At 37.1% G+C, this 12134-nt stretch overlaps 3 protein-coding genes across 3 annotated transcripts; 2 read left to right on the top strand and 1 right to left on the bottom strand.

The window, feature by feature from the left end:
* LOC107631354 lies at window positions 253-2303 on the top strand. Its single transcript, XM_016334783.2, has 4 exons — window positions 253-835; window positions 927-1079; window positions 1164-1369; window positions 1867-2303. The coding sequence occupies exons 1-4, from the start codon at window positions 383-385 to the stop codon at window positions 2069-2071; spliced, it is 1017 nt and encodes a 338-aa protein (XP_016190269.1). The 5' UTR covers window positions 253-382; the 3' UTR covers window positions 2072-2303.
* LOC107631353 (60S ribosomal protein L27a-3) lies at window positions 3370-4065 on the top strand. The gene has a single exon (XM_016334782.2). It carries the CDS (start codon window positions 3442-3444, stop codon window positions 3883-3885), a length of 444 nt encoding a protein of 147 aa, XP_016190268.1. The 5' UTR covers window positions 3370-3441; the 3' UTR covers window positions 3886-4065.
* On the bottom strand, window positions 5448-10053 carry LOC107633791 (protein DETOXIFICATION 30). The gene is made up of 9 exons (XM_021117440.1): window positions 9652-10053; window positions 8654-9235; window positions 7048-7151; window positions 6816-6872; window positions 6364-6721; window positions 6200-6286; window positions 5850-6107; window positions 5623-5771; window positions 5448-5567 (listed from the first exon to the last, which is right to left on the bottom strand). Exons 1-7 carry the CDS (start codon window positions 9961-9963, stop codon window positions 6018-6020), a joined length of 1590 nt encoding a protein of 529 aa, XP_020973099.1. The 5' UTR covers window positions 9964-10053; the 3' UTR covers window positions 5448-5567; window positions 5623-5771; window positions 5850-6017.

The following is a 12134-nucleotide window of genomic DNA, read 5'->3' on the forward strand; positions in this document are numbered from 1 at the left end:
AAATAATATTCTTTTCTTTTTTTAATTTTTTTTCTCTCTTTTCTTTTCTTTCATTTTTTCCTTCAAAGGAATATTAGAGATGATGTAGTCGATAACATGTAACAGACTGTTGGGTGACTTTTTTCTCATCTTATAAGAGCCTTGAAAACGACATCGTTTTGCACGGGAAAGGTGGCACACGGCACTGGCCAACACATAGCCACGTTCCAATATTGCACCAATAACACGACAACACTGGCGCCCATCTTCATCCTTACAAGTCACAACTTCCCCCCCAACATAAATATCTTCTCCCCTCGCTCTTCTCACTTCTCACTCAAACCCCTCCCCTTCCCGGCGGCTTTTCTTTCTTTCTTTTCTCCTTCCTCTTGTTGTTTCTGCCATGGCTGCGAATCTGGGCCACCTGGCACTCTTACTAGACATAGCTTCCCCGCGGAGCATCATTCTCGACAGGAAGCTTATTCGCCCCGCCGGGATCGACGTTGTTTTGAGCTTGTCACCCAGAAGGGACCATGAGGGAGAGTATCGGAGCAGCAACAACAACCTCCGCGCGGTGATGGCCCGGGGGAAGTCCAACTCCGAGAAGAACGGGGTCGGGTATGACGCCGAGTCCAGCGACGAGGACAATAATGGCGGCGGCGGCGGGTTCTGGGAGACTGAGGAGTGGGAGAATGAAATACGGAGGAGAGTGAGGGATTTCGAGGACAGGAGAGCGCTTGAGAAGAAGGCCGAGGAGTTGCAGAGCCGCGGCGGCGATGGGACGCAAGGAGGAGAGGAAGGTACGGAGGAGACCGAGGAAGAGAAGAAGATGAGAGTGAGAAGAGAGCTCGAAAAGGTTTTGTCTGTTTCAATTGACCTATCGGTGATAGATACATGATGAGATGGGATCTTAACTTTTATGTTTAATGAATGAATGTGCCGTGCAGGTGGCTAAGGAACAAGAAGAGAGGAGAGCGACGGCTCAATTGATGTTTGATTTGGGTCAGAAAGCTTACGGAAAAGGCATGTACGGACGTGCCATTGAGTTTCTTGAAGGTGCACTGACTATCATCCCCAGGCCTACTTTATTTGGTGGTGAGGTTGGTTGGCTCACTTCTCTCTGTTTATCTCTCTAATTGATGAGTGTAGGTGGAGGGTTTAGGGTTAATTGTTATTTATTTCAGATTCAAATATGGCTTGCTATGGCTTATGAGGCCAACAACCGCCACAAAGACTGCATTGATCTGTACAAGCAACTAGAGAAGACGCACCCCAGTATTAGCATCCGCCGTCAGGCCTCTGAGCTTCGCTACATTTTGCAAGCGCCCAAGCTCAAGATATCACAAGAGGAGATGGTCACCATACCCTTGATTGGTTCTAGTTACGACAGGTTCTTTCCTTCTTACCATAATCTTTATACAATCCTAGTTTGTGGCAAGAAATTATTTTTCTTCTATGTGGTTTACTGCTCAGTGTCAAGATTTCCAATTATGCTGATGCATGATTCACAACTAGACAATGAACACAAGCAACTTGGCTCGATTTCCACAAATATCATTGCTTTTTTATTCCCTATCAATCTTTTTCAGTGGTTATATTGACCTGTATAGAGTATAGGTGATAGAGAAGGAAATTGCATTTGTTGCAACTTGCTCAAGTTGTTGCATCATACTGTTCATGTCAAATCGTCAATGTGTAATAATCTCTATTCATGTCTTATTGTCAGTGAGCTGTGTCCCAATACACTGAACTGCCATCGGCATTTGTCACATTGTGGTGGATCATAACTATTAACTGCATATATAGTAATTTAAATTGCACTTTGTTACTTTTGTGACTTGGAGCATATTAGAAAAATAATCTTTTATTTGTTGCCATGCAATGTAGCTATGCGGGAACATGGAGTGATAAGTACAAGGACAAGGATCGAATAAGTGGATCGGTTACCAACCAGCTTCCATCTTCAAGAGATTACCTTGGGGATTTTCTTGTATGGAAACCTCCAATTGGGTTAGAGAAAAGTAGAGCTTTCTGGATTGGATTGACAGTATGGTTGGGTTTGGTTGGTGCTGCCCTCATTATTCAAAAATGATCATACACTTATACATACACATTTTGCCGTCTCCAATTTCTCATCTATCCGTTCTACTTAATTACCTCTTAGATTTTCTTTTTGATTTGTATATACATAATTATAATTATATATAGATTCTAATGTGAAGCCCCATGTCACTGTAACATTGTTGTACCGTTTGTACTGGTGGAATATATTTGTAAAATTAATTACATGCCGTCTTATTATTTTCCCAGGCATAGTAATTCTGCTAAACCGTTTCCAGTTTCTAATCACACAAAAAAATAATTATTTCATTATTCGAGTCTGATTCGTATGAAATGTCATCTTTAGAAGGTTTAGGTTCCTCACATCAAGTGGTCTGTAACCAATTGAAAAAAAGAAGAAATGATATTACAGCCGCGAGAGAAGATAATGGAGTGAGTTTACTTGGAATCTTTTTCCAGAAGGGTGGGTTGAACAGCTTCTACTTATTATAACATCACAATATTAATATTACGAGTTTTTATTCACTATTTATTGGTCTTAACCAATCTCAAATTTAAATATACTTATTGCAAGACATAGATGATAACTAATAAACTAAAGCATTGCGTGTATTTACTTGGCACTTAAGAATATGATCTCTGTAGTTGGTTAGTTGTGGACTGTCAAGTGTCGCGTATTGGCGGCTTTTGATTAACTTGATAATTGAAGCTCAATTTTTCCGTATTGTCAAGAGATTAACTTTTTCTTTCTTAATTAAAAGAGATTAACTTGACTATAGTTATACAGTTATAAAATTGGTGAAACAACATCAGTCTGAATGCTCATGGAGCAAATCAAATCAAAATCAAATTAAACTTGTCGTAATTGATCACCTAAAGAACAAAAATTTTTGTGATGTTTTCTGGGCCAACAACATAACAGGTTCTTCTTTATTTCTGGCCCGACATTATCAAATAAAGGCTCAGAACCCAAATATAGTATGGTTCTTGGCGGCGAAGTCCGAAGTGAAGGCGCCGCGCTTCCGTCCTTGGCGCTTCCGTCTTGGCAACTCAAGCAAGGCGAGAACGACGGGGAGAGCAGCAGGTCCGCCGGCGAGGAATGAGTCTTCAGAAACGGGATAAGGTACCGGTAAGGAGCTACAGCTGCAGATTGGGGAAGGACAGCTCTTCCAACTCCGGGTCGGGTCATAGGATTGGGGATCCGATTTTCTGTGGTTTGGGCTTGTCTGTTGGCCTGGACTCTAAAAAAAAAAAGCCCATAACACCAAAACCCTAGGAGTAAAACCATAAACCAAAAAATCTAAATCCATCGTCACGCAACTATAAAATACCCCAAACCCTAATTCCTCTATCTCTGTCCGCCGAACCCCTACATTCAGAGTGCTCGCTTGAGATCCGAAGATGACAACTCGCTTCAAGAAGAACCGCAAGAAGCGCGGTCACGTGAGCGCTGGGCACGGTCGTATCGGAAAGCACCGTAAGCATCCAGGAGGTCGTGGTAACGCCGGTGGCATGCACCACCACAGAATCCTGTTTGACAAGTACCATCCCGGTTACTTCGGTAAGGTAGGTATGCGGTATTTTCACAAGCTCCGCAACAAGTTCCATTGCCCAATCGTTAACATCGACAAGCTGTGGTCATTGGTCCCGCAAGAGGTGAAGGATAAGGCCTCCAAGGAGAAGAAGGCTCCATTGATCGATGTAACTCAGCACGGTTACTTCAAGGTCTTGGGAAAAGGTGTGCTCCCTCAGGACCAGCCTGTTGTCGTCAAGGCTAAGCTTATTTCCAAGGTCGCCGAGAAGAAGATCAAGGAGAACGGTGGCGCCGTCCTTCTCACCGCTTAGGTTACCTTTTAAACTTCATTTTCTTTTTCTTCATTCAGGAGTTTTAAGTTTTGTGATCTGTTGAGACTCTGGTTTCTGATCGTTTTAATTTTAATTAAATGCTGTTATGGATATTTTCCGAATCGCAATGCTGTCTTATATTGCTAAGGATATATATATATTTTAGAAAAGTTTATTTCATATGCGCTGATCCGTTGTTTCAATTAGATTAGTTAATCTATTAATCCAGTTTGCGCAATGGAAATGGTTCTACAGGAATTCTTGGAGAAATCTATTCTAGGTTTGTCTTTTGATCTGTTTAATTCATATACGCAACCAAATCTATTCTGCAATCTGTTAAGCTGCGGTGGTATGTGCAGAGAAGCTATGAAGTTGCTTAATTTTTAGTAGGCTACGGATTAATAGATTGTGAAGAAGCTTTAATACTCGGGGGGTAATTCACGGTTTTCTTAAAAAAAAAAAATAAATCTGACTAAGTTGTGCTGCACAAAGTGAAATGCTGGAACCCTACCCTAATGGAGAGTGCGATCATTATTTAGGTTTTGCTAACTTAGCGGAAATAAATTGAAGTTGACAAACTTGATTGGCGCTTCACGGTTTCTAATTCTATCAAATAATTAGAAGCACAATGTTATTATTGAACAAAGAATCAATATTTTTAACCGCAAAAGGATACAGAAGGGTGTGGATTGTGGAAGGAACCCCTAATCTAGGAAGCTCGAGCCCAATTGTTGCCTTTTCTATTTGGGTTAGATACAAACATTCTTTCCTTCTTTTCAAGCAATAACTGTTTGCCGCCAACGACACTATGAACGAATTTTACATGGACTCAAGCAATAAAGGTCCAAGGGCCAATTCCTAAAAAAGTCTCGAATTAAGCCACCAATTCTTCCCCTAAGCTAGCATGGAAGCGATTAAATTCATCAGTCCACTAATCAATATGCTTCGGCCTAAAATCAAACTTCCAATGTAATTGTTAAGGATAATCTTGTTCCGCCATTTTCAATAAATAATGCATGGATATTGAAAATACAGTAGTCGTAATAGTATTGGGATTTTACACCATAATAAGTTATCTTCTCACAGGAAGGGGGAAATGTTTTAAGTTTTTACCTCCATTCTCCTGCTGGACTTCGCTTGGACTAGAGTGTGAAATTCAAACTTTTGTTCACTTTTTTTTTTTTTCAATTTATGCAAAACGTATTTGTGTAATATTTTGTTATCATTGGAAGGTTACCTCTTTTTTTTTTTGTTGGTAGAATCATATGGATCTACCTTAAAGTTATATATGATATTTTAATACTATAGTCCCAACACAAAACCCAAGAGCTTCTCTGAAAACCTGATAGCCCATAGAAAATATAGAATTTACAAATCAATTCCATCCCTAATCCTACCCTTCAGCCACCTCAATCAACGATATTTGTTCCAGTAATTCATGGAAACCTGGCCTCCAGTTGGATGACTTAGCCCTCCATTAGATTTTTTCGACTTCTATGGGGAACACAACCTGGATATGGAGCGCTATACTTGGATGCAACAAAGCTACTACTACCAAAACAGAGCAACAACCTCTAAATTGATTCTTTAATTTCCTGCAGATTGCAAGCCGGGAGGCAAAGTAGCATGGTGACATAAAAGAGAGTTCAGAAGGGATGAGTGTTGAGAAAGAAACAGGTGAACTATTGTAAGGCGATAATGGAAGACAAAAGAAAGGAGAGGGAAGGGAGCTGCCGCCGTTGAAGAAAAGGATGAGCAGCAGCAACCCCATCCACTACAGCCCTATCGTTCCAGACTCAGCCACCCCTCAACCTGTTTGAGGGGTGGAGATAGAGAAATGCTAGAGGATTATCACAAAATTTATTGTTTTTGACCATCACATTTAAGTATCAACTCAATTTCTTTGGTTTTATAATTCAGTAACATACTTTAGCCCATATTTTTAAACATTGATAGCTAATTAATGGTCAAAAATAATAAATGTTGATTACTTTTTAGCATTTCTATCATACGAGCCAACGAGGCATAACACTTCTAAATTATACAACTGGGCTAATGTTGGCCCTTGAACACAAGTTTGACAAAATGAAATTAAATACATAAAAAATTTGGTTCTAGAATTTGCAACACTTTCATGTTTGCTGATCATTATTTGCGACACCATTGGATTTTGAATCTTTATGCCCACCCCACTTCTTTATTCTATCTTCTGCAAGGGAGGCCTGCCATCAACACCCAAAACTAGCATGAATATAAGATAATGAAATTGGTTTGCATGCAATGTGATATGGTCTGATCTTCACAAAGATCTTACCTCTTTGTCCCAGTCAGTTCTATATACTATGATGAATAGAACACAAGTTTGGACAATGGTCCCCGTGAGCATCCCAGACCAGATCCCCTGGAAATATCCATCATAACATATCACAGGACTGAATAATAGAGAAGGCAAATAAGGGAAGCAAGAAAAAGGCTTACAATGACACCAAAGTCAAGCGCATAGCCCAAAATAAGTCCAAGAGGAACACCAAAAAGATAGTAACAAGCAATGTTGACATAGGCAACAAGACTCTGCCACCCTGCCCCAACGGCAACACCTGAAAGAACAGGCTGAACATTGTTGATGATGATGCAAAAGGCCAACATTGGTGTCAGCTCCATCACCAGTTCCTTCACCGCTGAATCATTTGAGAACAAGGAAGGGTATTGCTTCCTGAACATGATAAGAACCAGTGACATTGCTAGACCCAGCACAAACGATGTTATCACTGCTACCACTAGCGAGAATTTCGCTGCTCTTGGGTGTGATGCCCCTAGTTCATTTGACACCCTCACACTGCCCACAACTCAACAAAATTAATTCATCTTAATTGAACAATAACCACTTTACTCTTTAGGATGAAGCTTTTGTGTTACACAATAATAAATACCTTACTGCTGCATTCATTCCAAAGGATACCATCACGGTCCAACCCAAGATGTTCATGCTGCAAATCCATTGCTACAAGGTCAGATATGATTTCACCAAACTCAAATAGGCTATTCTCATAGCACAATTAATTAAAGTATCCCATCAGTTAATATTCAAATTAATACTGAAAGATTAAGTATATGACAATTCCAACGTGTGCTTAATTTTTCAAGGACAAATTTAAAAATTACTTTTGGCAAAAACACATAACAAAGTAGTGTGCATGGTCACGTCCCAGAAAAAGTATGCATGCATGGTAAAGGAGGAAGAAACAAAAATAGTTTAAATAAATAAATTAAAAAAAAAACAATTCTTATTGTATTGTATGCAATTTCAGTTTAGATAATACTTAATGGAGATAAATTCCATTGATTTTTCTAGAATTTTAATTTAGAATTGTAGGTGTGTGAGATCCATTACTAAAGTGATCAGAATTTGTATGTAGTTTATACTGGATTTGTAGCATGTGCATCCATATGTATCGGTAAGGCCGTGTGTGAAATGTTCTTTCTGTTTTCCATGAGGTCCTTCTTTGCTTTTCCAAAAATGCTTAAACCATGGTGCTGGTGGGGTCTGTAGCATTGTGATATATATTCACTAGACTCCAAATTAAATAATTGAGGGAGTTTAAAGTTTAAACTTCTCACTCTTAACTCGATCAATCACTTTTATATCAAGGAAAAGAAAGAAAACGACAAATGTTTGTCTTTTTCTTGGGAGGGGAAGGGTGTGGAATGATTCAAAAGGTAGTTTTGCATGAAACATTACTTTAAATTTTATTAAGTTCACACTATGATATAAATACTAATGATGGATAGTGATGAGAAATCATAATTTATATAACGGTAATTTTAAGGAGATAAAAAAATAATCCAAACTTATTTTATTTATTATTTATTAATTAATATAATAATTAATGAATAATAAATAAAACAAGTTATGACTGTTTGCACATTGCACAATATAAATTTAGATTTAATAATTCATACTCGGGTACGGTATACTTATAATAAAAGATTTTTACATAAATATATTTTTTTATGGCATGCATACTCATTCACTTTAGGTGTTGTACCAACTACCAAGTACGAACTTTATTATGTGTTGAAATCAGAAAGACTTTTATAATTTGTTTCATATTGATTTTGTCATTTATGATGATTCCAAAGGCATGTGGATACGTTGGTTTAATCATTACTGCATTAGGCACTATTGTAACACATAAAATAAATCTTTGTAGCAATAACAAAAGGGAAAAAAGGGTAACTTTAATTTATTTCCGAATGAATATTGATTAGCGGAGTGATTGATGAGAGGGGTCTCACCAGATAGATAAGGCATCAAACATACATTAGAATATAAATATATATTAAAAATAAATTAATCACACATATATTTATATATAAATACATTAATAATTATTTTTAATAATTAATTTTAGTGTATTTTTAATTTAATCGGTATATATATTATGCTAACATTTATTGTACCAATAAATGCCGTCCACATGTATGTCGCGATCTTTGTAGTGCAAGCACGAAGCATGGGAAACGAGTTAGATTCTGTCCTCTATTATTTATATGTTGGTACCAAAAAGCGTCAAATCAAATTAAATTTTTTTTGGGTATGTGAGAAACTTATATTAGGTATGGAGTATGGTCAATGTATTCTTCACATTTATATTTATATACATAATTTTAGTTTTAAATTATAAATATTTTTTCGTGTATTTCAAATTATGAATATACCAATCTTGAACAAAATTTATTTTGTAACTTTGTCTCATATGCATCAGGCAGCATATGACCAAGAAATAAATAAATTTAAATTTTGATACCAGAGCATAACTGCAGATGCAAGGGAGAGACGAACGAATCCCCAGAGATTCTCAAACGCCTTTAGCGAGAAGCCACTCCACGCGTTCCCGCACGTGCCGCTCAGGATGTACACAAGCTGCGCCACCACTATGAACCACCAGGACCCGTTCAGCACCACCGCGGCCCCGACCAGCCCCCAGCCCAGCCTCAGCATGAGCAGCCAGCTGAGCAGCAGATGCATCACAAGCGCCGCCGCTGCTATCCAAGCCATGACCATGATCTTGCTTTGCGCCTGCAGGAACTTCTGGATCGGGAAATTCATGGCGTATGCGAAGAGCTGCGGTATCATCCAGACGGCGAACTCCCCCGCCGCCTTGGATATGGCGGCCGTCTGGCCAATAAAATTGAGGAGCGGCTTGGCGAAGACGTAGAGAAGGCTGAGGATCAAGCAGGTGGTGTTGAGAATGACCCATGATCGTTGCATGTAAATCCCTAACATCCTCAATTGTCCCGCTCCGAACGCTTGTCCGCATAGCGTTTCCAACGCACTTCCCATCCCAAGCTGCATTCATTTCTATCAATTACTCATGCCAAACATCATGCCACATACACTAATTTACTCTAACTTTATATTCAATATTAAATTCAATTTGTTACACACCAGATCAGACTACAAGTACAAATGTACTATTATAACGCCTATATCATTTGAGGAATGCTAGGGGCAGCAATTTTAGTATTTTATAACCATCAATTGATCATTAATAGTGTTTTTAATGGTATAAAATTACATCTAATAGTGAGAAATCACTCACTTTTATTTTAATGGTTAAGTACTAGTCAGAAAACACAAAAGTTGTTGCCCCTATACTTTTCCATATCATTTATGAGTAGCAAAACTCACAAATCACAATACAATATTTAAACAAGAGTTGACAGAGGTCTTGTTGGTATTTAATATCCCTTTAATATAATTACCATGATGCCGAAGCAGAAGCCGGCGATGACGGAGTTCTCGACAGAGACAGCGGCGAGCTCTAAGGTGCCAACGTGGCCAGCGAAGAGCTGAGTGATGGCGCCGAGTGAGTACTGGCAGACAGAGGTGAAGATGGCAGGGCCGGCCAGGTACCAGAGCTTCTTGGACTCGAGGAGAAACTCCCTGCCGAAGATTCTGGGGCTGCTGATCGGAGGGATGTCATGGGATTCTGTGGTGAATACGGCGGCGGGCGGCGGCGGTGTGAGAAGAGGGCGAGTGTAGTTGTTGTTATGATCTTGTCCCTCTCCCTCCATAAATGGATATGGACCTAGCAAGCTGGCTAACTAGAAAAGAACAATTGAAAATTGGGAAGACACGTTTAATTTATATGCATAAACAAAGATGGCCAGCCATGTTAATACACGTCTTATCTTACATCACTCACCCGTAACATACATGTTTTTTCTTTCTACTTATTATGTGGGATTTAATTAATGGGATTTAATATATTCATGGTTATGCCAAACGCTCTATACTACTTTCCTTTTAATTAATATTATCATTTTTATATTTAAAATATGAAAATATCTACGTAACTTTCAAAACAATAGCATATGTACTATCATCATTTCTTTCCTTTGAATTTCTATATATACTTTTGATAATTGATAATATTAATAAATAACACGAGTTACAACTTGTTCTTTTTTATATACATATCGTGTGTATTGTGTCTTGTTATGCAGATTGGATGTTCTAGACCTTAACATGGTGGTTACTTTTTGAAATTTATGTAGAAAAATTTTGACCGTTTGATTTTTTTATTGGTAAAAATTGGTACATAAATTAGATAGTCTGATTTGTATGAAAAAAAAATTAAAATTACATAGAGTTAATCAAACTGTTCGATTTTAGGGTTATTAAATTTTTTTATTTTACGCAAATTAAAAATAAATCACACCATCCGATTTACTTAAAAAAATTATTTTAATACCTAAATAGAAATCAAATCAATCGATTTATTTCATTATATATATACACAACTTGCATCCGAGTGATCTCTCTTCCTCCAGAACTCTCCTCCTCTTATATTTTTATTTGTGCTTCAAAAAATTACAGGTGAAGTTCATATATATTGATGTGAGAAAAAAAAAATAGATGATAGGATTATATTAAAAGTATATTATAATGTTCAGATTTTGTTACAAACTTCTGAAAGAATAAAATTTGTATGTGAGAATTCGTTAGATATTGTTGTTCCATTCACAATCTCATTTGAAAAACTAAAATGTGTGATTTGTGAGAAAATAAATTCTAAAATGTCAATGAGAGTATCATGTATTTTATACAAGTATCTTATACCGTATTTGGTGAATTTATTCAAATTCAAACTAAATATGTAACTGATGAAGCGAACATGCAAGAGATATTTTCAATGTATATTAAAAGTTGCTTTCAAATGTCGTTCATTGAGTTGTATATTGAATTCAAACAATCTAAAGCCAACCAAAATATTAAATGAGAAGATTACAACAGTGACAGTGAGGAAGAGTTTAAAAGCAATTATGAGGTCATTGACTCAGATAGAGACGAAGATCAAGCTGACAACACTATGAAGACAAATGTAGGAGAAGTGGCAAATGCACTAATAAACCAACATCCGTTTGAGGAGCCATCTTTCATGCGTGCTTTAGATTTAGAGGCTATACATGCACTGAAATTTTTTAAATATATAAATACAGGTACGTAATTTGTAGTTCGAAGAGGAGAGAACTTAACCGAGGAGAGCCATCATGTATGCACATGTGACTAGTGTGATACAAATTAGACTATCTCATTTGTGTATCTTAAATCGAATTGTCTAATTATTATACTTTGAATTTGGACCGTCCGATTACTTTGATATTGACACCACAGCTGCATATAACAGCCAGATCTTTCATATTTATATTCTACATCAATCGTTTGTTAACTGTTAAAATAGTGATATTGCATTATAAATATTTTTAGCAATTAAATTTAATTAAATTGATAAAAGTCTTATAAAAAATTACGTGCATTGCAACGACAATACATACATACGTGCATTCAAAGATTTAATTGAGGCCTGAGGGCTTAATTTAAAAAATTTTAGATGCCTAATTTTGTTGTTAAAATAATATGCGATAATTAAAATAATTCACACGTGGATCTAGGGAATATTATCCTTCTACTCTTGTTCATATCCAAATAGATTTATTTGCAAAATTTCTAATATGACTTTTATTATATAAATTAAATTAAATCAAGAAGTATTACATTAAATATATATCAAATTAAACATTTGAAAAGTCATAAACCAAATTCAGTTAAGCATATACCGTCTAAAACAAAAATGGAACCTTTACTTTTATTATATATATATGTGGTACCAAAGAAAGCCCACACTACAGCAGCATATCATGCGAAGCTGTATCCACTCGGTACGAAAAAAAATGACATGTTA

Source organism: Arachis ipaensis, chromosome B03 (genome assembly GCF_000816755.2).
Source record: "Arachis ipaensis cultivar K30076 chromosome B03, Araip1.1, whole genome shotgun sequence".
In the NCBI taxonomy this organism is placed as follows: Eukaryota; Viridiplantae; Streptophyta; class Magnoliopsida; order Fabales; family Fabaceae; genus Arachis; species Arachis ipaensis.

What these genes read in the sequence shown, in the direction of transcription:
- LOC107633791 (XM_021117440.1), bottom strand. Translation starts at nt 9,963, where the DNA reads ATGGAGGGAGAGGGACAAGATCATAACAACAACTACACTCGCCCTCTT. An exon ending in GCTTCTGCTTCGGCATCATG is followed by an intron (nt 9,236 to 9,651) that starts GTAATTATATTA and finishes AAATGAATGCAG; the next exon opens with CTTGGGATGGGAAGTGCGTT. An exon ending in GAACTGACTGGGACAAAGAG is followed by an intron (nt 6,108 to 6,199) that starts GTAAGATCTTTG and finishes TGTTGATGGCAG; the next exon opens with GCCTCCCTTGCAGAAGATAG.
- LOC107631353 (XM_016334782.2), top strand. Translation starts at nt 3,442, where the DNA reads ATGACAACTCGCTTCAAGAAGAACCGCAAGAAGCGCGGTCACGTGAGC.
- LOC107631354 (XM_016334783.2), top strand. Translation starts at nt 383, where the DNA reads ATGGCTGCGAATCTGGGCCACCTGGCACTCTTACTAGACATAGCTTCC. An exon ending in TGAGAAGAGAGCTCGAAAAG is followed by an intron (nt 836 to 926) that starts GTTTTGTCTGTT and finishes TGTGCCGTGCAG; the next exon opens with GTGGCTAAGGAACAAGAAGA. An exon ending in CTACTTTATTTGGTGGTGAG is followed by an intron (nt 1,080 to 1,163) that starts GTTGGTTGGCTC and finishes TATTTATTTCAG; the next exon opens with ATTCAAATATGGCTTGCTAT.